Source organism: Nannospalax galili, unplaced genomic scaffold (assembly GCF_000622305.1).
Source record: "Nannospalax galili isolate Female #2095 unplaced genomic scaffold, S.galili_v1.0 scaffold332, whole genome shotgun sequence".
NCBI lineage: Eukaryota > Metazoa > Chordata > Mammalia > Rodentia > Spalacidae > Nannospalax > Nannospalax galili.
This window is the reverse complement of record NW_008333794.1, coordinates 956,547-980,435: the sequence shown is the minus strand read 5'-3', so window position 1 is coordinate 980,435 and position 23,889 is coordinate 956,547. Positions and strand designations below refer to the sequence as shown.

The 23,889-nt window shown below is 52.4% G+C and overlaps 1 protein-coding gene across 2 annotated transcripts in view; it reads left to right on the top strand.

Moving 5' to 3' along the window:
• The window catches only part of Eefsec (eukaryotic elongation factor, selenocysteine-tRNA specific), a 225,863-nt gene extending 207,597 nt beyond the window's left edge, over positions 1-18,266 (top strand). For both annotated transcript variants that reach the window (XM_008828555.2, XM_029561324.1), the window contains one exon: positions 17,744-18,266. In XM_008828555.2, the coding sequence (XP_008826777.1) occupies positions 17,744-17,934 (191 nt within the window). In that variant the 3' untranslated portion in view covers positions 17,935-18,266. The remainder of the gene's footprint in view (positions 1-17,743) is intronic.
• The last annotated feature ends 5,623 nt before the right edge of the window (positions 18,267-23,889 follow it).

The window sequence follows — 23,889 nt, the reverse complement described above, 5'->3', positions numbered from 1 at the left end:
TTTATCATCTCATCCCTCACCCTTTAGAGGAGGCTGGCCTGCATCATTGGTGGGATTCAACGGTAGCCACCCAAGCTGAGGCTGGACCATCTGGGACCCAGGGCTCTGTTAGTATCTGATATTTCCAGAATCTCAATTGTAAACAGCACTGCTGGTGCATCTTTGTAAATTTGCTGTAATATGAACAGTGTTTTCTTAGAATTGGTTCTCAATAGTTGAATTGTTCTAATTCTCACAAAGAAGACATCAGATATTTAGAAGGTTCCTGCAAGCTTTTGGCAGAGTGATCCCAGAGGCATTGAGTCACCTCACCTCACACTTAGATGGAGCTGGTTTTCCAGCCTCCCTATCCCAGGTGACCCTATGCAATCCATCCTCTCTAATTGGATCATGCTTTCATTTTTTTAGTGACTAACAAAGTTTCTACATTCCTACCCCCATACCCTACACACACATACATGCATGAACACAGGCACACACACATACTACGGAGGGAGCCGTTCCCAGCCTGGACCAATCCCTACTTCTGGACTCCTACCTGGGGCTGGTTCCTCCTGAATTCTGACCATATATCCCATAGCATAAGCACATCACCCCAGAGCTCCACATAGGTCTAAAGTGCTGCTGGTCAAATGGCCCTTGATTATCCATAGCACCTGCACCTCTGACCCAAAGGCCTTGTGCCACATTATGGATTCAAAGTCAGGGCCTGTGATGGCAGCTCCATCACTCCTCATATGATTGGGCTGTGACCCAGCAAAAGGATCTGTGACTAGGGGTGGGCAAGGCTTCTCAGAGCCTCAAGGAGGTATCTGTGCTAGCCTAGGGCAGCCTGTGAACCCCCACAAATCCTACTGGGCAAGTGCACATCAAATCCATAGGTCCACCCTCACAGTGCCTGTCTCCAGGGCTTGGCCTTCTCTGAGGGTGTTTGACAGAAGTAGCCAGAATATCAGGGTGTCCTAATGATGGGGCACTGATGGGGGGATAGCTGGGAATTGCCTGTTCAGCCCATAGAGATCCTGATGAGCATGAAAGGCCATGTGGAGGCAAAACCCAGGTGCCAATTCCTCCAAACTGCTGATTGTCCCTAGACAGTCTGTCCCCTACAGCCTTACAAGGAGGCCCCAGCCAACTTAGGGAGAGACAGCTAAGTCGTATCCATGATCCACAGGATGAGGGTGGCTCTCCTGAGCAGCCAGGGGCATTCATTCCACTGGGTTCTGCCCTACAGCTAGCCGCCAGCTCCCACAGGAAGAAGAGAGCTGAAGAGGGGTGAGGGGTGAAAGTTGAGGTTTCAGAAAATCTTATAAAAATGAAAACAAACCATCCGTCTTTCTCCCGGCGTCTTACCCTGATGGTGCCCTTTCTGGATCTGTCTATGGGGACAGAGACTCTGAAACCTGACCCAGCCCCCATGAGCTGCTGCCACCCACCCCCAAGCCTAAGGCTTCCCTGGACAAGGCTAGACTCTCCCAGGAGCTGTTCTGATGAAGACAGCCTGGCACCCAGAGCAAGGAGCACTTTGGGGTGCTTTTGCCCCAAAATGAGTAGCTAGCTCCTCCCCTTTTGGCCATCGAGGCATTTCAAAGCAATTGTAAAAATTATATGAACCCCATCGAAGAGCTGTTACAACAATATTTATTCCCAGCATTTGAAACAAGGACAATGATATTATAAATAATTGTAGATGATGAAGATAGGCAAGAAAAAATAACATAATTAAAAGAATTTTATAAGACAGACTGTTCACAAAGATGGATGGAGTAACACAATACGATGAAAATATCTGCAATTAACATAAACCAGCACAGTGGACAGAAACCAGCTGCTGGCTGGCCTCCCCCTCAGGGTCCCATCATCCACACAAGCAGTATTGGGGCTTCTCAGAGTGACCCATCATGGCTCTGGGGCCTCAGGAAAAGGCAATCTGGGGGTGTCTTCCTTGGCAGCATTCGGAGGTCTAAATAGGGCCTGTTTAGAAGAATGTGCACAAGCCAAAGGGAAACCCAGGATTCAGGAACTCATGGCATGTGCTTCCCCCAGGAGCCCTTCCCTCACCAGGATGACAGTAGTCCACTGATGTCCCATGAGGCTCCCCATGGTAACACTCAGCCAAGCCTTCCTGTGACTGGATTGCCTTCTCCCTAATGGGTGTGCTCCCATGCACAGCCCCACTTCAGGATTGGCATGTGACAGGTGCTTGGTTACTCTAAGTTTGTGAAGTAAATTGGTAGACTCAGGCCAATTTGTGTGGTATAGGGAGCAGGGTGTGGTTACTGTGCAGTTAGGAAGTAGGCTGTGCACACAGCCTGGCTGCACATGGATGTTTTTGGTGCCAAGTGCCTGCTGTTGGCATCAGCATCTCACTAGACAGAAGCCAAACCAAGAGCAGCTGCTTTTTTGTCTACCTCCTGTCACAATTTGATTTCCTAAAAACAATAATTTCTTTTAGCTAAAAACCATACACTGCATAGTGCAGAGTTAACAGTCCTGTCTCCAGCAGGAATGAAAGATGGAGACTTTGTCATATACCTCAGATCTCTCCCACAGTCTCCTGGTTTCCTTTTAAGAGAGAAAAGGAGCTAGATGTGGTAGTACATGCCTATAATCCCAGCACTCGGGAGGCAGAGGCAGGAGTTCTAGGCCAGCTAGAGCTACAAAGGGAGATGTTGGTTGGGTTGTTTTATTGTTTGTTTTTAAAGGAGTTCTTGATAGAGCTGGTACCCCTGCTCTCCCAGGAGGTGACACTCCCTTCAGTTAGCCTTGTCCCCTGGGAGATTTTGTACTTTCCCTGTTGGATTGCCTCCACATCAGTATATAAACTGAGCATCCCTTTTTCAAATACTCAAGACCAGAAGTTTTTAGATCCTCCATTTTTCAGAGTTTTTAGTATTTGTAGAACAGTTATTAACTGAGCATCCCCAATCCAAAATTTAAAATGCCCTAAATCTAGGACTTTCTGAACAGCACATCAGCACTCAAGATATTTCTATACTTAGAATATTTTGGATTTTGTCTGTTTAGTATGTGTGGGGGGGTGTTATGTCAAGTTTTTACATATATGGCTGCCTACTGTTTCCATATTAGAATTCACTGTTTTGGCCAGCAGTTCTGATTGGCAGTTGTCGGACTGCAGTTGTCTCATGGTCCGAATAGCCTAGTTACACACTTGTTATTACCTGAGGCCATTGGGTCATTTCTACTTTCCCACTCCAAAGAGACACATGTAAGAGTCTCTGGGTAGGTGCTGGCAGCAGAGCTGTCCCCAGCATCACAGGTGACCGTGGCCTGCATATGGTGCTAGTTTATATTCTTCATCCCTAACCCTGTACTCCCTAATGGGTCATTTCTTGCTAGATTCACAGATTTAGTGGCTTTTTCCAGAGCTGCTGCATGCCCCTAGTTTTTCTGGAGGCTTGAGATCAGCCTTCCTGGAGCAGAACAGGCTAGGGTTTTCTGATGGGCTAGTGCCATGGGGGTAGCAGGAAACCTGGACATTTGATTAGAAATCAGACTCATGTATGCTCCACCTGATTTCCTACTATCTGTGACTTGCTCTCTATAACTTAGAATCAGACAGCCTTATCTTTGTGGGACTCAACCCTGTGCTGAACTCCCTGGGCAATGTCTTCAGGAAAGGGAAGTGAGAAAAAGAACACCTTGACTGTAGCTTGTGGGAAGGGAGAACTGATGGTTACTAGAAGAGAAAGATCAAGTCAGAGATTTGGAAGCTGGCCTTGCCCCACTAGTAGCATGAGTTCCCATAAGGCCGGGATGGCTCTAGGTCAAAGAACAATATCAACCCTGGAGCTGGAGGACTTCCTCCAGCTCTGCAAAGGCCCTGAAGTGGGGCCCAAGGGGTAGAAGGGCAATAGGATGCACAAAAGACTATGAGGAAGAAGAGGGAGAAGGATGGGAGAGAACAGTGAGATATAATGAGAGAGGCAGTGAATGATGTTGTAGGGTGGGGAGGCAGTGAAAAAGGCAGAGTGGGACTCACTGGGGAGTGGAAAGAGAGCTATGGGGCTAAATGTCCCTGGGCTATGCAGTAGAGAACTTTGTCCATGACCTCACATCATCTTGAGAAGCCAGGAGAGAGCTCAGCCCATTTGTGTGAAGCCACTTCCTGGGTGGCCTCTATGGAGCTCTTAAAACTAGAGTCAAAGCAGCTACCTCCTGTTACTCTGAACAATAAAGCCTGTGGTCTCGTCCTCCCCCAAAGCCCTCCAAGACCTCTAGAGAGTCATCTGTGGCTGCCCTCTGGCACCTGGGCAAATAGACCAAAGTATCCCCCTTGCCCGAAGCCAGGCACTACAGCAAGTGGAGAAGGAGCACAGAGCAGAGGACTCCAGGCACTGGGCCTCAGCAGCCACGTCTACATGTATATCCATCCACCTGTGTGTATGAGTGTGCACTTGCGTGTGCCGTACTCCAACAGGAGGGAGGTGAGGGAGAGGCCAGCTTCCTGACAGGGCAGTCGTAAGACATTCATAAAACTTTTATTGGACTTGCCACCCTTCCAGATAAATATTTTTCAATTTTATGGGCTCGTTTTAGGGCCTGGGCTTAATCCTGGCTTTGTAGCTGCCTTTAAAAAAAATTAAATATTGTTTTGGCAAAAGGAGCCCCTCCCCCATGCCGCCAAAGGCAGCCCATAAATCTGTGTTCAACTCTTGCCCTTGCCCCTCCTCACCCAGGAGAACTAGCATACGAAGGAGAAACATCTTGGTTCTTCTCCCCCACGTCTTGGCCTTGGAGTAAGATGAGATCAAGTGCAGTGGCCACAAAAATGAGTCTGCACTGGGGGCCACAGCAACCCCTGAGGCTCCCAGTGGAGTTCACACAGGTCCTTTGTGAAGCCCTGTCTCACAGTCTTCCCTCCAGCCTCTGAGGCCTCCATAGTTACCCAGCCCAGGAGCACCGCCCCCCATTGCTCTGCCTCTTCTCTGATGACTCTTGTGATATCAGAAACTTTCCTCTGTGTCCTTAATGGGTATGAATCTGTCCCTCCTGGGAACATGATCACTCTTGCCCATGTGTGACCTGGCCTCTGCACCCTTGTAGGCACCCAGCAGGCATAAGTGGCATGTGTGGAGTAAGTGGTGTGTGGTAGAGATCCATTGGTGCTGATCACACTAGAAGAATAACAAGTTGACATAGTTCAAACCATGCTTCACATGACACTGTCCTAAACACTCTGTGTCATGTTAACTTAGCCTTATCGAAAACCCTAAAAACCCTATACAGTAAGTGCTCTAGCTACCCCGTTTTCAGATCAAGAGACTGAGGTAGAGGAACTGACATCCCATATGAAGCATCACAATGATTGGATCCCAGACCAGAGCCTGGGTCCCAGCAGTGAGCAGGGAACCTGAGCTTTGACTATTACATGGATCCCTAACTGTGAGAAGCATTGAAGAGCTTGACCTGGGTTCAAAAGTGATTTGGGGATTCAGGCTGGGGAGAATAGAGTGACTCAGGTTGAAGTGGTATAATGAGAGATGGTGAGCAGATGGTTTGGGATTGTGTTTAGGTTCATCCTAATGTCTGTGGCTTTGCCAAGTCCTGTAGGCCTTATGACAGTCTCTTGGTGTAGGGACAGTCCTCATCCCTGCCCTGTCCCCTGGCACTTGTACACACAGGGTGTGAATGCAGCTGAGGCTAGAAAGGGGCCATGCCCAAGGTCAAGGGCTTATTGAAGAACCAAGGAACACAGCTGCAAGTTTTTTAGTCACTGAGCATCTACTGGGCCATGCAGATTTCCTCATGGACACCTCTTCAGGCCCACCAAGAAGCTAGCATTATCCCATGTCACAGAGGAGGCACTTGAGGGTCAGTGGCACAAGGCTGGCCAAGGTGCTGGGTTGACCAGGAGGAATAGTGCAATCTGTGTGTCGTATTCCCTCACAATGCACAGCCACCCCATGGAGGAGGGGGCACCAGACATAGGCTCCTGCCCACTACCTCTGCACCTGCCTAGTTCTGCTTCTGTTCCAGAGCCTCAGATGGCCACTGAGGGTATGTCAGGTAGTCTGGATGTCCACAGACTCTCCAGAGGTACCAGCACTCCACTGTCTCAAGGGAGGTTGTCACTAGGACAAGACCTGTAGTTCTGTAAGTGACAGAGCCGGCCACCAGACAGACAGGTAGGATAGAAGAATTGCCCTCCTAGGGGCCACCATGAAAAGTAGGGACCAAGTACTGCCCTGCGAATGCAAGCCCACATAAGTGTTGACCACTGAGATGCTATTTCTAAAGCACATGTAGAAAACAAACATGCTCAAAGGGCAAGGTTGGGCTGTGGCAGTCAGATTCTGCCTGTAGCTGTAGGGTGCAGAGCACCCAACCATGTGAATCTGCTCCATGTTGGACCCACAGGGACAGGTATGACAAGCCTGGCACACATTTTCTTACACATCACCTTGAGGACTTCTAGGCCCCATTCCCACCTCCCAGGCAACTTGGACGGTGCAGACCTCCCACAGCCAGCCATGATTCCTGAGGTCATGTAGACCCATGCTGCCCATCCACAAGGAGTTTCTTGAAGAATAGAGGTGGCCACAAGGGGTATGGCAGAAACAGTGATGCTGAGAAGTAGAAGTCCTAGGTTGCCCATGAATGCCAATGAATGTGCCTTAGGTTGCCCCCAGGAAAAAGAAGCCCCACAAGCCAGCCACACCCTAGTAGCCAGCCCACAAATGTAATTCAGTCAGGGTTTTACACAAGGGAAGTCCTGTTTCTCTTGAGAAGCAGGGTGTTCTAGCCACCCTTGGCATATCCCCTTGCCCAGGGCATCAGAACCTACTTTCTTTTACCCTGAGGGCAACTGTGTCGGGACCCTGGTGTCAGCTGAGGCAGGCACAAGCACATGTAGGGACAGATGACCCCACAGCTGGCTTGTGCAAGCCCCCACTGCCCATGCAGATTGCTTTGCAGTTTGTCACAAGACTCTAAGGGATGAGCAACCTGGGTTCCCTGATGCCCCACCAACATTGGAACTGGCTGTGTGTGGCCATGGGAGCCATGATGGGTAGTGAGGGTCATAGGGGTTCTGAGTGGCTTGCTTCTCTGAGGATAGAGGCTGCAGCCCTATCACAGGATCACATACCTTTTCCCAATTTGTACTACAGTTTTCTTTCAAAAATAATATCCTCTGTTCTGGCCATTCATATGGTTCTGGTTTCTCTTAAAAGAAAAGCAAAATTCCTCAGAATAAGTGAGGGTAATCTGAGGTGAGCTGGAGTGTGGCTCTCCCAACTGAGGGCCTTGCCAACCTGGGCTGAGATGGGCTCTGGTTTCTCTGTTACCCATTGGCAGAGGCTTGGGAACAGGTCCAAGGATGGTCTGCATCACTTGGGCACTATCGCAGGCCACAGGTCCCTGATGGACTGGCCACTGCATACTGTGGCACCCTTCCTGTCAGTTATAGGTGGAACTGGGGAAGGAGCATGCCTCAGGACACCTGCCCTGAGCACTGAGGACCAGCCCAAGCCATCCCTAGCCCCATATTGCTGGTTGGAGATGCCATCCTGGTCACAGGAAACCCCAGTGTGTAAACATAGTCCAGTTACAGGAAAATTGGAAGGGTTTTGGGGTTTCATTCAACACAGTGATTTCACAGGTGCACCCTGACTGAACAGGGATGTTACATTAACCCCAAGAACCTACCTCCTGCGGTCTACATAATGTGGCCCTGGCTGAGGCTGTGTCCCACTCAAAAGTGAAAGCAAGAAGTGGGCACAGGCAGGCCAAGTGGCTCCTTAGAACCTGCAGAGAAGTAGGTGGTACCCTGCTAGCAGAGCCATGGGGCACCTCACAGGGCACCTAAGATCCTTGCCACAGACCTGGGCCATGAGAACACCTACATGTGTTTATTGAAGCCAGGCTACACATCAGCAGGTACTAGGGCACATCTTCAGATAAGGCATCTAGTGGAATGCAGTGAGCCCTATCAGGGCCATCAGATAGCAGAGAGCAGTTTGTGGTACTTCTGTGTGCCATGCCCCTACCTCACATCCTTGAATGACAAAGTGTACCTGGGATCTGGGCAGGTGTGGTGCTGAGCAGTGGACACCAACAAGGCACTAGTGACCTGGGTTTGGCCCTCAAGGCCTGGAAACCTCATGTGAGAGGTCACTACTCCAAATGTCATTTGAACATAACAACACTGACTGAAATGCTGACGTTCAATGGGCCTTGCTTCTCTGAGCTGCAGGCCAGGCCTGAGATCTGCCTGAGGGGCCACAGGTAGCATGGCCATTGGCACAGACACAGGCCATCAACCAGACGCTTGGTCACCCTAGGCTGCAGGTCATGTGGCAGTGAAGGATAAGCTCTCGGAGCCTGCAGCTAAGAAGTGTGGATAGGGACCTGCAATGCCACGCTCACTGCCCCTGCCCTTTGCCTGTCAGCTTGAACAGACAGCAGGGCTGGTTACCTGCGCCCACATCTCCCTCTGTCTGCTCTGGCAGCAGGGCTGATACAGTAATCAGGATGCCACATATGGGCCCTGGAAAATAACTGCTCCTGAGCCTTTGTTCACCCTCATTATTCTCGATGGCTTTTCCCCCCAAGTCATAAAAATGACATTTTTAATATGTGGATTTTTTAAAGCAATATGAAGACTTTTATTGTCAATAGCTCTACCTTTTAAACCAGTTATCTTAGTTTCTGCTCTAGGTATTTTAATTGAAGATTAACTTTTGTTAAAGAGTATACATGTGGGGGCGGGGGCATTAAAATTCCACTCCTTTAGTGGTGAGGGACAGTACTTCGTGGGAGACCACCAGGAACATGCCCCCCCCCAACCCCTCTTGGCTTCAGGGCTGCACTGTCACAGTCCTTCCTATCCAGCCAGAATTCACGTGGTTGTGTCCCGGAAGAATGCCCTGATGTGTTCAGTCCCCTATTGCCCAGTAGCTGTGATTGTGACACTACAGCCAGCCTCGACCCTGAACACAAAGGAGGGAAAGTGGAAAGAGGCTTCAGACTGGCACCACCATGTACCACAGCCCCTGCAGGCATGGTACTGTACCACAGTGCACATTGGCACCTCCCAGGGCCTGTGCAGGGTGGTTGAAAGCATGAATCTGAGTAAGGTTTGAGCTCAGGCCTGCTATGTCCTTGCTCTGTGACCCTGGGCAAGTTACTGAGTGCCCCTGTCCTTCAGTTCCCTGGCATATAAATGGGCTGGAGGTAGCACTGTGGTGCAGCTATCTGTGAAGCATCCTGAATGGCACTAGCACATAAATGTAGCACCGTAGCACTGTGCTCTAACTGGCCCTGGAATTCTGTAATAGTGGCGTACTGACTGAACCATCTAGGGGTAGTCTGGACCAGGCTGACCTCACATGAGACAGTCTTTCCCTTGGGACCCTAATGGTAATTTAGCCTACCTTCAAGACCATTCTCCCCATAAGGGACACCCAGCAGCCCCTGGCCAACCAGAATCTTCCCATGGTGACCCAGAGCACAGAGTCCCCCACCCAAGAAATCTCTGAAGAGGGGTCCTCTGGTCTGGAACTCCTCAGTGCCATGCCCCTGGAGAGCATTAGAGAGTCCAGCCTGCCCTGGGTGCCTAGTGCATTGGGTGGTGCTTCATGAAGCACAGGCTGGATGTGAATCCTGTTCCCTGGCCACCAGTTGTGTATGTGCCCTCACCTGCCTGGGTAGTGACTTGTGGAACTTATGTGTGGCCCTGAATGGGTAAAGAGGCAATGGCAGTAATAGAGAACAGTCATAGCAAGGACCCAGCATACCCTCCCTCATTGAAGACCAGGAGGGAGAACTGGAGCTTGGCTATCAGCTCATCTCCCTGCATTGCTGCCCTGCAGAGGCAGCTTAGCTCTATCCCCATTCATTCCCTATTCACCACACCCTGACTCTGTCCCCATGCAGTCCCCACTGCCCACTCACTCTGCCTTAACTTTGCCCCTGTACTATACCCACTGCCCACTCACCCCACATATCCAACATGTAGCACACTTCTTGAAAAGGCCCACCCTGGTTGAACCCCAAGGGAGGAAGCAGATCCAGGATTCCCACCTCCCCCACTCACTTGGCTGCACTCAACAGACATGCCCATAGCCCCAGTTTCTGTGGGCCTAGAGCTGCCTGACCATAGGTGGGCCTCTAGGAATCCAGCAAGCTTGAAAGAAACTGTGACTCCTAGAAAGGAGGTGTCACTCCAAGGACAGAGCTGCTCAGAGCCCCTCCTACAGAGGGCCAGGCAGGCTGAGGGGTTAAAGTTAGCCCTTTTTGGAGTTCCTAGGACCATCTCTGGGGAAGGGTCCATGACCCTGGACCCTAGAGGAGGACTACCAGAATACTAACATGCCTCTTGTTGAGAGTTTGGAGAGGAGGCACCAAGGCAGCTGCCATACCCCACTAAGGGAGCCCAGCAGAGACCTGAGGGGGTTGAAGCATGGGTTAGGGATCTGCAGGAAGAGGTATGTGAACATACGAGGTACCTAAGATTTCTTGAGAGAGAGACTGAACTGTGAAGAGTAGTCAGGGTTTGTTCTAAAAGGATCTCTGCGCCAGCACAGAAGTGAATGAACAGAGAGCTGCAACAGTGACTGGGACATTTACACATAGACTGTGCTGTGGCCTGGACAGCAGGACCTGCCATGCAGAGGCAGTAGAACCCCATGAGCATGTGTCACCCTTGGGGGCAAGGCAGGGTTGCTGGAAAGCCTGAGGTTCTTGCTGCACGTGGAATGGTACCCTAGGGTTGGGAATGTCTGGGTGCCACCATTCATACCTCAAGGAGCTACAGCCTCATAGGGTAGCGACCTTTCAGGGTCGGGGAGCAGGGAGCTGGCCTGAGGTGGTCAGCAGCTCATTCATGGCCAGCTTCCCCTCCAGGTCATCTGAAATCCTAGGACAGCAACATCCCTCCACTGGGCTGATCCTCGGATGGCCAAACTTCCATCTAAGTCTCAAGACTAACCATTTCCTGTCTCGATCAGACTAGTTTTGTTTTTTGCCTTTAAAAAAAAGACACTTCCACATACCGTGGTTTTCCCTCCCCTCACACCCCAATCTCCAAAGCTTGGCTGCATTGTAATTTCAATTTACTTGGCGTGGGAAATATCTCTGCAAAGGGTCCTTTTTTGTTTTTTGAAGAATTCATCATTGCTGCTAAGAAGCTTAATATAAATTAAAGGAGGAATTAGACAACATTAAGACATCAAAATGAGGGTGCGGGGCCCATTGCCTCCGCTTCCTCCCAATCAAAGAAGTGTGTGAGCCATGGAGTACGCTTGAGAGCCTCAGAAGGAATGTAGTTCACTGTTACATGTGCCTATCTGCGGTCGCCTTCCCCTAATTCCTTTTGTTGCTGGGACAGCAGAGTACAATTCTGATTAAAAAAACTTAAATCACCTTATCTCTTTAAAGCAAATTGCATCTTTGTTTACATACATGTTCATAGCAAAGAAGGAAAGAGGGAAAGCTGGGAGCCACTACCCACAGCTAGCAAGGAGAGGCCCGTAAGTATTCAGACCCTAGCTCTACCACACAGCTGTAGGCCATGTACTAGTCGGTGTACCTTATTATGCTTCAGATGAACCCCTGAAAGTTAGGTGTCAACCAAGGCCACATACATATCAGGTGTGGCTGCCAGGCCTGTATTAAGGGCTCTTCCACCTTGCAGACTTACCCATTCCTGTCATGCCTGCTCTAGCCTCCTGTCCAGCAGCTCTACCCAGCCAGGCTGGCTTCCACCTTTGTATTAGCAGCAGCAGACCACTGTGCAGAGGCAGCACACCTCCTTCTGTTGGATGTGGCCCCATGTCCTGTCCAGCTTCAGGCCTTTTGAACTCAGCCTTTGTGACCATCAACTGGATATCCCTACTAGTCCAGCCCAGCTGCCAGCCTAACAGACCCTACCACTAACCCCAGGAGAACCCCAGCCCTATTCTCTCTCCACCCTGTCTCTGCAGCCCCCTCAGAGCTGCTATGACTCCAGTAGGCCCCCAAGGGAGCTCCTGACCCCAAGATGCTTGCAAGGGTTCCATTCCCACTGAAGGATGCCAGCTGCCCACCAACGTGGAAGCCCCTCTTCTAGTCTGGCCCCCAACATGAAAGTGACGCCAGCAATTGGAAGCAATTTGCCTGGCCTTTGATGGCTATGGCCAGGCAGCACCCGCGCCGGGCTTGAGAAACTTTGCTCCTGCATTCTTCCCTGATTGCCCAATGGAGCCAAGACCCAGCAGCCTGCAGCTCATTGTGCTTTTGTGTGGGGCTGGTGTGCAGTGAGAAAGGCCAGCCAGGCCCTGGGAGAGGTCCCCACGGGAAGCCATGAGCAGTGGTGTCACCCAGGGTCACTGCCACCCCCACTGCATCCTGGGGTCTGGCCTGGAAATAGAGTAGAGCAGGCTGCAGGCTCCAGGACTCCTGATGTCTAAGAGAGAAAGCAAGCCCCCTGAACAAGAGATGCCATGAGCTTCCTCAGCCCTCACACCCCCACCCCCGCCAAGGGGAGCCCAGTGCTGGCATGTGGAAGAGGCCCAAAGTCCAGCCAGTTCAGTCTGGTGTCTAAGCCACTTGAGAGCAGGCAAGTTTTTCCCAGGCTTCCTCCACTGCCTTTCTCATCTGGGTAGGGATGCATGCAGGTGTTTGTGTCATGGGGGTTGGGAGCATGGTGTTATATGTGGAATGTGTTTGGTATAAGCAAGTGTAGGTGGATGTATACATGTGGTATGTACCTACATATACCACACAGTAGTATGTGTAGGTACATGTGAGGTAGAACAAGAGACAGTGAGAATAGAGGGTAGAGGGTGAAGGGCTGAGAGGGCCAGTCCCTGAGCCTTTGTCTTACAGTTCCATCTCTAACTGTAAGCAGCTATGTCAGACACCTTGACCTTGGTACACACGAAGGAGTACCACCCTTCCCAGGCATAACTAGAGCACTGTAGAGGTTAGGCCATTGGCCTCAAAATGCCAACCTGCTTCCTGACCCCAGCTGCCCTGAGCCCCACCAGGCTGCAGAGATAACCCCAACCTCCCTCCCCTGCCTGTGTGCCAGGGTGCATGCTGTGCACTGTCCCTTGTCTGGGCTCTTGGAAACAAGGCCACAGTGTGGGACCTATAGTAGACGTCCCTCTGGGCCTAATCCAGGGTCCCTGGGAGCACTTGGCCAGCATAGAAAAGTAGAAGATGGGCTGAGCCGGGCGTGGTGGCGCACACCTTTAACCCCAGCATTTGGGAAGCAGTGGCAGGCGGATCTCTGTGAGTTTGAGGCCAGCCTGGTCTATGTAGGGAGTTTCAGGCCAGCTGGGGCTACAGGGAGACCCTGTCTCAAAAAGACAAAAAAAAAAAAAAAAAAGAAGACAGGGACTGGAGAGATGGCTCAGCAGTTAAGAACACTGGTTGTTCTTGCAGAGGACCCGGGTTTGAATCCCAGCACCCACATGGCAGCTAACAACTGTCCCTAACTCCAGTCCCAGGGGATCTGACAGCCTCATCTGACCTCCACAGGCATTGCACAACACGGGTACACTTACCTATGTGCAGGCATAACACTCATACACACAAAATAAAAATAATAAATAAAATTTAAAAGAAAAGAACAGTAGAAAACAGGCACTGCTTGTACCCTTTCTAGGCACACAACCTCTGGTCTTCTTCTTCAGCTTAGAGTTGGTAGGGCACTCCTGAAAGTTCTGACTGCTGCGCTTTTTAGACTAAGTTTAGAATACAACCTTGGGGGAGGGTATACATCTGTACATGTTTGTACATGTTCATGAAAAGGCCAGAGGCCATCTTTATGTGTCTTCCTCTGTTACTCTCTACCATATTTTTTGAGACAGGGTCTCTCACTGAACCTGAACCTCAAAGATTCAGCTAGACTGACTAGCCAGCAACTCCTAGGGATCCTGTCTTCAACTTTCTGGTACTAGAATTACAGGTGCACACCACCACTCCCAGCTTTTCACTTGGGCTTTGGGAATCTGGACTCAGATCCTCATGCTTGCAAGCAATTTATTAAACAACTTATCTCCTAGCCCCAGAACAAGTCTTTCTTTAAATGATCATTGAGTATCATTTAATCCTAAGTATCACTTTGCTACACCAAGGGGCTCTGTCTCATCTCCCGTTGGTCTCAGGTCCCCTCTATAACTGACACTAGCCACATGACTCTCTACCAGTCAAACACAGATAGGGGTCAAACTGCCTCAGTCACTAGCTCTGCCTCCTACCCACCATGGACCTTGGGTGCATTTCCTCCAGCCCTGCTCAGTAGGATTAGGCACCTCTGTATATATCTGGGGCCACAGGGTACAACTGCTTGTTTGAACTGCACCCCTGGGAGTGGATTCTTGGTCCCCACTATGATTGTGCAGGGACTGTCTCACCAGCTGTTTCTAAATCTTTGTTCTCTGGGTTCTTGGACTGGGTATTTGCCCTCAGCAGGGTCCCACCAACACTGACAGTGGGGAGCCAGGTCCTATTGAGGGTCACTATGGTGAAGACAGAAATCCCACTATGCTGGGGACTAGTCAGCAGGCACAATAGACACCAAAACATGAAGATTATGGAGTTCATCAGAGAAGACAGAGCTAGAGCCAGTGAGGGGCAGAGAGGCTAGGTGCAGCTGGTAGCTTCAGGCCTGAGAGGGGACATTTGAACAGTGACTTGAAGGTGGTAAAATCAGTGGCAGGATTGACAGATCAGTGCCTGGCTCCCCCAGAACCTGGCACATAGTCACTTAATGGGCTGGGCTTTGTCACAGATTGCCTCTGCCTGTACAGGCTGCCAGCTGTCTCTGTAGTGGTCCCTGTCATCTGGCCACAAGTCTAGCATTCTTCGTCAGAAAGCCCTGCATTGAGCACTCCAAAGCAGCCACCGCCACCCTCCTAGGGACATAGGACCATTTTTTAAAGGGCCTCAAGCTATCTGGGGCTATCTGCCTGCAAACCTGTTGAATTTCAGCCCTTTCCAGGCTAGAAACTCAAGGGGAGCTGGCATGAACTATGCGTCTGCTCCCAGCTATCTTCTGATCATGCAGTGCCAAGTGTCTTCAAAAGGAAAGTCCAGGACCATTGAAAAAGACTTGCAGCCTGGGTATAGCTTCAACTCCCCAGGTCCCCTCAGCCAAGGAAAAGAAAGCCACTGAAGAAACACTGTGATATTTGCCACTCACCCCAGTAGCCATGGCCAGGGTCTCTTGATGGGCCCTTGGCATTGTCCCCAGACCCCCGTGATAGGCTGAGGTGACCAAGCTGTTGAATAGCCACAGTGTCACCAGTGCCAGACTACTTTTCCGGCTCTGCCCACTCCAGGCTGATGCAGTATGCACTGTGTGTAATAAGAGCTATCACAGACGAGATGGACTGCTGATTGGGCCACACCTGTCTCCCCAGCATGGCCCAGACGCCTGGGAGCCTCACACCTCTTCAGCCATCAGACCTTCTGGCACCAGAGAGAAACAGGCCCATGCCATTTGTCAGGGTCTGATGCCAGCAGGAAGAAGGCCCAGCTGTGATTCAGGGACTCAGATACCTGCAGGCCTGGCATTGGCCCAGGCCCTCTTCTCACTCCAGGCTCTAGGCCTCATCCCAGAGGAGGCAGAGCATTAGGTATGGGACTAAAGATCAGGGGGCTCCGCAGAAGACATTCTGCCCACAGGAGGACACCTTCGCCTGGATATACTCTGGCATGTGGGCACTGGGCAGCCTGGCTCCAGAGCCCTGTTAGCTGTTATGAGTCCCTGGCTTTCCCAGGGCAACCTGGTTTTAAGGTGGCTGACAGTCTCCTGCCTGCCTGCCTGCCAGAGGGACCTGGGCCCCATATGCAGTGATGCAAGGTATCTCATGACTACAGATATTCCTTTCATCCAGCTTTTGTACCACCTTTTAAATGTCCAAAGATTCAGGGTCAGCGCGTAATAAGAGCTATCACAGACGAGATGGACTGCTGATTGGGCCACACCTGTCTCCCCAGCATGGCCCAGACGCCTGGGAGCCTCACACCTCTTCAGCCATCAGACCTTCTGGCACCAGAGAGAAACAGGCCCATGCCATTTGTCAGGGTCTGATGCCAGCAGGAAGAAGGCCCAGCTGTGATTCAGGGACTCAGATACCTGCAGGCCTGGCATTGGCCCAGGCCCTCTTCTCACTCCAGGCTCTAGGCCTCATCCCAGAGGAGGCAGAGCATTAGGTATGGGACTAAAGATCAGGGGGCTCCGCAGAAGACATTCTGCCCACAGGAGGACACCTTCGCCTGGATATACTCTGGCATGTGGGCACTGGGCAGCCTGGCTCCAGAGCCCTGTTAGCTGTTATGAGTCCCTGGCTTTCCCAGGGCAACCTGGTTTTAAGGTGGCTGACAGTCTCCTGCCTGCCTGCCTGCCAGAGGGACCTTGCAGTGATGCAAGGTATCTCATGACTACAGATATTCCTTTCATCCAGCTTTTGTACCACCTTTTAAATGTCCAAAGATTCAGGGTCAGCGCAGCAGGGTTCTCTGAGAGGTGGCAGACCTCTTCAGAAACATTCTTAGAGGCCCACACACAGGCTGATCCTGTCCTGCACAGCCATCAGGACCTAGAGTTCAATCTTGCCTCTTCCCAACTCACTGGGGACCTGGAACAAGGCCCTGCCCTCTTTGGGGCTTTTTTTCTCATCTGGAAAAGAGGCTACCAACATCTTCTGCCACCTGAACCAAAGCTAGGATGCGTGACCCTGCCACCATCATCTACTGGGGGTTCCCTTGCCACCATTGCCCACAGAGCCCTTGGGTGCTAAAATCAATCACCGAGCTTTCTTCCCAAAGAGTTCCATCCCCCAGGTAGTGATAGGGGATAAAAGATCCCCCACAAACACCCTGGGTGCCAGAAGGCACTAACAGATACCGCCTTTGCCCGGTATTCCACCTGAAACCTAAGGCAGTAGTTGTTATTCTCAACACAAGAATAAATAACACATGTAGAGTACTAGGCTCCATCTAGCCACTGTAGTATCTACAGCTGCCAACAGTATACAGTTCAACTGACAGTAACAAAGACAGCTAGGTCAGCGCAGAGCCTCACACTGAGGAACGATGGGACATCTTCCCCTGTTGGGAGAGGGAAGGGTGTTCTGGGCAAGGGCACAGCATATCAGAGGCTCTTGAGTATGTCAAGGGGCCCAGGCCAGCAAGTTCAGGACCACAGGTGGTTGGGGATGGAGGACCGGATGTGAGTCAGTGTCAGGCAAGGAGCAAATTTCCACTTAGATGTGCAGCTATAGACAGGTGGTAGGCGCAGCATCTCCTAGAGCCCAGAAGAGACCCAGCAAAAGATCTTGCCAAGAGCTGGGAAAGCCTGCCAGCTGCCCACTGTTCCCCTCTGGTCTGCTGAAACTCCCCACACTGAACTAACCCAGAGACAGAAGGCAAAAGAGCCTAGTAGAGCCTGCTGCAAGGTCAGACTCCAGCATAAGTGACAAGAAGGTGTTTCCAAGGTGGCTAAGAGCCTCAGATGGCAGGTCAAGCAGATAGGAGAGTGTGCTCAGGCAGTATCAGGATCATGGGAAGCAGGAGTACAGCCAGAACACCAGAGGGCTGTGCCCCAGGTGACTGGCCAGCGGTGGACTAGGCAGGGAGAAGGACCCAAGATGACAGGGATTTGGAAAGCAGAATAACCCCAGGCTTTGCTGAGGCAGGAGAGAGTGATGATGGGTTAGGAGAGGGCATGGAGCCAAGAACTGCCGTTCTGCCTGAAGTGATTCAGTAATGCTCCTGTCCCTTGCAGGTGGCCTCAGCCCTGAATCCAAGAAGATTCTGACGCCTACACTCAAGAAGCGGGGCCGGGCTGGCCGTGGGGAGGCTGCCAAACAGGAGGAAGGTACCGAGCGGCCAGAGCCCACACAGCCTGTGACACTCAGCCTGTCTTTCAAGCGATACATCTTTGACACCCAGAAGCGCATGGTGCAGTCTCCCTGAGTAACTGCCCCCCCCCAGGGCCTCCTGCCCAGATGCAGGCCAGGCAACAGTGCCCAGTACCCCCAGATGTGCCTCAACCTCCCCAGTCCTGCAGGCAGCCAGTGCCATCCCATTACCACCCCCACTACTGCTTAGCCCCAATGAGAAAAGCCTTGGGGAGGTAGGGGACAATGTCAGAAGGGCCTACTACTCTGTTTCTGCATCCACCCACCCAGGACAACAGCCAGACCTCACTAGGAAAGGGACTTGGCCAGAGGTGCCAGTCAGGGTCTCCAGGCTGTCCCAAGTAGCGGGCACCCACAACTTCAAATAAATACCCCATATGTGACCTAGCCTACCTGTGGTCTGTCTGTGAGGGAAATTAAATACCAGGCATCGTAGGGCCCTGCTGTGGGTGGGGCTGGGTGAGGACTCAGAGCTGCCAGACCCAACCAAGTGGCTCCTGGAGTGTCCTGGGCCTTGGAAAAAGGTTCTCTAAGCAGCTAAGTCCAGTGAAGTCCCCTGGACAGTATTAGTATCCTGGGACTCTATCCTGATACTAGTGGTCCATAAGTCCCCTGCCCTCCAGTTTAGGGACCACATACTCCCAAATGTGCTGGTCTCAGGGATGAAAGGGAAAGGGCATCTGGGCCCTGTCCATGCTCATCTGCAGTTCGGCACCCTTAGGCCTAGCATGGAGAGCTGACCAATGAGGGGATTCTGAGCTTTTCCAGACATCTGTAAGGGGAACAGATGTCCCATCGTTCCTCTGATTGGCCTCCAGACGGACTCGAAGGCCTCCCTTTATCCCGGTAATCGGTGTATTATGCTTTAATTTGCAAAAATGGCATTAAAAATATTGACGGGTAGGTTGTGATCAAATGACTTGGGGCTGTTAAGCCCCAGAGCTGAGGGCAGAGGAAAAGGAGCACAGCCACAGAACACGGCGTCCCTGTGAGCAGCAGCCCCTAATCAAACACACCGGTAGCCTGTCAAGCCCCTCATGCCTCCAGGGGGCAGAGTGGCAGCAGCTACCCTTCACCATCCTTGGCCAGGACCCAGGCAGCCATAGTCAGGACATCCCAGAACTGAGGGCATGCAGAAGCTGTGTTTTGGGACCAGCTTCTCCCAGCTGTGGGACTCCATGGTGCCCTTGCCTCTACCCTGTCAATTTTCTGGCCTGGGTGTGACCCAGAGGACAACAGTGCAATGAGTGTGGTGATTTGCACTGTAGCTGCTATGGCTGCTATAACTGCTCCTCCCCCTGTGGAACTGACTCCCACCTTCAAGGAACCCCACCACTGCCACCTCTGGAGTAACTGCCTCCTGATGGGTCCTAAGCTCTAGTTCAACCCCACCTAGCCCTGAAGACTGTCATGCCTGGGAGACAGGGTCACTGGTTGAGCCCATCCTCCCTCCCCTCCCTGCCCACCTTCTGGATGCCTGGGCAGAGCAGCCAGCCAGAGTCAGTAAGGCCCAGGCTTGGGCAAGGCTTAGGGCAGCCAACCCAACTAGAATCCCACAGCCCACTATTACTCCTGGAAACAGGAGAGGCCCGCCTGGGCTGGTAGCTTCCCATCGTGCCTGAGGGGGTAAACTAGGTTGAACCCTCATAGGGTAAGGAGGCCAGTCTGCTCAGCATTGGGGTTGGGCCAGGAGCCACCCCTAGTCAGGGCATGTCTTCTCTGGCCAAGGGGCATGAGACCAAGCCCTCTCTGGGTCACTGAAAGTTGAGGCAGATCAGCCCTAGGCTCTACCCTGTGTGGAGTATATGACCTTGGGCAAGTCCCCAACCTATGCTTCAGTGTCCCCATTATAAAATAAGAGAAGCTGCTGCTTCACAGGGTAGTTCTGGGGCAAAGGACTTTGCAGAGCACAATGCTGCCATCACATCCCTACAGACTAGCAGAGTATCCACACTGAGGGATGGAGTCCCTACAAACCTACCAGAGCCAACTCCACCAACCCCTGCTCTGGCTTGGCACAACCCCACTTTGGCCATTTCTTTCCTAGGACCTCTATGGGGGTTAGGGTCTCTATGACCACAACCCCAGCATCTCTCCTGAAGACTGTTCATAAAGCCCTAGACGTAGGCTCAGATAGAGGAAATGGAGCCCCACAGGAAAGCCCAGATCAGGGCTAAGAATAGGGAGGGGCTGCCCAGCATGTAACCCCACAAAGCCTCCAGGACCCTGTGAATGTGAGGCAGGTCTGCCTGGTGTGGCCTGAGAACACAGCTGAGCCCAGAGGAAGCCCCTATCAGGCTTGGCATCGGCAGAAATCTGAGCACCCATTAATGGGGTCAAGCCAGGGCACCTAGCCTTTGAAGGGGTGGCCCAGCCAGGGCAGTGGTGGGAAGGGAACCATGTGCAGTGCTGACTGGGACTGGCCCAAGCAGGGTCCCAGCTCCAGCACCCTGAGTCCCTCAGGCAACCCTATGCCCCAGTATTTTAGGGAAGACAGGGTTACAGAGGACCAAGTTCACAGCAGGAACCTTCCTGTCCACATTGGGCCTGGGTGCCATAGGTAAGTTACTAGCTGATTCCAAGCCCCCTGCCCTGGTACCTGGGATATGTCCTTGGAAAAGAGGTACCCTCTGGTCAGCCTGCCCACACAGCTTAAAGTCACAGGCATGAAGTCACAGGCCAGCGTCACCCCACAGGCCTGGTGGAGGCAGTGTGATTGGCAGGCCCTGGAGCGTGGGGCTAATGCACCAGCATAGAGATAAGGCTTATCTGGAAACGTCCCTGGAATCGAGACTCTGATGGAAACAGGCTCGGGGTTAATATATTTTTGATAGATAAAGGCTGGTAAATGGGAAGCCCTGGGGGCCTGGGGCAAAAGGGGCAGCCTCTGTCCTCTGTGGCCACACACATGTGCACCTGGGTTCATGTCTGGACACCGTGTGCTCAGGGCTGCATCTGTGGAGTTTCCTTGGGGGTGGGGTGAAGGAAGGTAGGGCCTAGAATGTACAGGGCACAAAGCTAGGTGGGCAGCTTCTCCAGGTCCTAGAGAGACGGGAGGTAGGGCTGCCAGAAGCACCAAAACCCAGGGTCCTCAGCCAGGTGGAATGCCATCCTGCTTAAGGTGAGCTGGACCCAGCTTCCTGGCCTACACAGCCTCTACATTGCCAGCTTAGCTCCATTCACGGCCTCCCAGCTCTAGCTCAGCCCTGTCTATTCTCTGTGGCCCTACTGCCAAGGGAGCACAGGGGCTACAAGAGTAAGGTCTTGAATAGAAAGGGAGTTTGCCAGGGGAGGAGGGACTCCTGAGGGGGCAGCAGTGCAGGCTCTAGCAGGGAAAGCTGGGAGACTGCTAGAAGATGAGGTGATGGATCCTTCAACCCCTAGCCCTCTAGGAGCCTCCACCAGAGCAGCCCTGATTAAAAAGAGTAATTAGTACATCACTGATAACAGGTTTGAGCCATTAATTAGCCCACCTCAGCCAGCAGCAAACTTGGCTGCTATGAGTGTGTAGGGCATGGATGCTTGGGCTGAGGCGGATAAGGGACCAGAATAGAGGCCCGGGGAACCCTGAAGGATGGGAATTGATGCCAGTCAGGGGAAGATACCCTGTGGGCTGGAGGAGCCCCAGATAGGAAGTTTCTGATTGGATGAGGGAAAGCGGCAGTCCAGGCAATAGGGGAAGAGGTACCTTTGGAAGTGTAGGGATTCAACACAAGGTGAAATTTTGGATATAGGGACAGAAGTGTATGGGGCCTCCAAAGATGTGTCTTTCCACACTGGTTGAGGCCCCTTGTAGGTAGCATCCTGACCCAGCATGGGGATCAGCAGAGGGACACAGACCTCCCTGTCCTGCATTCAGTGTGCTCAAGCTCTCTGAAAGCAGAGGGCAGCCTGGACGCCTCTCATTGCTGCCTGTACCTTACTTTCCATGGCAACCTGCATGCAGCCCTCACAGTACCCAGGCCCAGCCCCCAGGCGTAGAGGTCAGAGGTCGCACAGCCTAGGCTGAGGTGTTGCTCAATAGGCTTGGCTCCCCTAACGTTATCACAGGCCTGGAGGGGAGACCAGCAGCACAAACAGCCACTTCCCGTGGCCACAGCTGGGGACCCAGATAAAGACTACTGAGCCCAGTGACCTCTCCAGGACACCCCTCCGGCACACCTGCATGCCACCTCAGGTCCTAGGCTCGGCTCTACCCTGACCTGTACAGCTCTCAGAGGTCACTTGGGGTGGGGACTTCTTCCTCAGCATGGCCCCCATCAGCCCCCTCCTTCTCCAGAGCCTCATTGAGTCCAGGGTACAGATGGTTAGCAGCTTTCACCATAGCAGCAAAGCCCCAGGAAGCCCCTTGGGCCCCAGGAGAAGGCTTACCTCTAGCCCACTCTTCAGCTCCTGGCCTCTGCCCTCCATATCTCCTGTCCCTTTCTGTGTCTTTTGTCCTTCACACCCTGGGCCCAGCATCCCAGGCTCTCAACCTCACTGATCAGGCCTATAGGGTCTTCCTGGCTGTCTTCCCCACCTCCTCTCTCTCTGCATTTCGTATCCTTCATCCTGGACAGCAGTGGCCACAGTGTCTGGCTCTGCCTCATAAGCCAAGGGGTAACCAAGAGGGACTCCCAGCTGGGGGTCTAGAAAAGCAGAAGGGGAGAGGCAGAGTATAGGACTGGAGCTAGGCTCCCCATAGACCTAGGGAGAGAGAGGCCCTGGAAATCCAAGTTTTTCAGAGGCCTCATGAGCTAGACTCAGACCAGGTTGTAGAGTCCAGATTCCTGCTACCCCACCCTTTCAGCTAATTACCCATATAAGACTGTCCCCATTCTGTCCCCTCCCACCTCCATTATTCCCATCACTAAGTAACCCCGAGCACTAACCTTGTCACCATTACCCCCATCACCAATGTCAGCACCCCTTACTGCCGCCATCATCACCAGCAGCAGCATCTCTACCACCACCCATGCTGTGGAGAGACCATGTCTTCATCAGGGAGGCCCAGGAATCCCAGGGAAGGGGCCCCATGGACCAGCAGGAGGTGATCAGAGCCAAGGCTGGGTAGAAGTGGGAAGAGCTAGCCCTGGGGCTGATGAATGTGGTCTGAGGGATCTGGCCAGCCCAACAGAGGTGGGTGTCTGTGGTAGAACAGGCTGGTCTAAGTAGCTTCAGTGTGAGATTCATAAGTATAGAGCCCTGAAGCCCCCAGGCTAGGCTTGGAGTCTGTTGCTGAGGAGAGACCTGGACTCTGTGGGCTGAAGCAGTGAGACCAGGGTCAAACCACTGTGTGGAAGCAAGGACTGGAGAGAGAGGAGGCAGGGCCTTGGGGCTCTGTGCATCTGTTCTCAATGATGCTCTACAGGGCCAGGGCACAAGGGATGCACCAAGTCAGTGGACACTGCCATGGTTGCAAGGTCCAGCAAGGAGACCAACAGGGACGGCCTCGGGCAGCTCCTCACAGGTGCAGGCTGGCGCCACTGGGAGCAGGTGGTGTGGGTGGGTGCTGGACAACTGCTATGTAAGGGTACAGGATGGGATGGAGCAACATTCTTAATCAGATGAGGGTAAAGATGGCCAGGCGATAGTCAGCAATCGCTGTATCTCCCAATTCTTGGTATTTGCCAGGAGGAAGAGATGCATCAGTAAACCCTATGGCCCAGTGCATAGCTGCTCCCAGCACCTCTAAGGGGGAATGGACTTCTCCAGTCCTGGCCTCAATTGGGGCCCACTAGGCGTCATAGGCTGGCAGTCCCTTGCCAGGCCATGAGACTTCATCACTTGTGGTCTGCTAGCTTCTGTAGGAGGAAAAGAAGCTCCATTCTGGGCCCTCCTTGCTCAAAGGACACAGAGCCCAGAGGTTGCAGGGTGGACCTATGGCATGGACAGCCGGTGAGCCACCGATAAGAGAGACAGTTGTCAGAGTCACGGGGACCACTGATAAAACAGACAAGCATCTCCCGGTGGCCGGAAGGTACTGGGAGGGCTGGCAGGGGCACCCACATCTTGGGTGAACACACTGAGA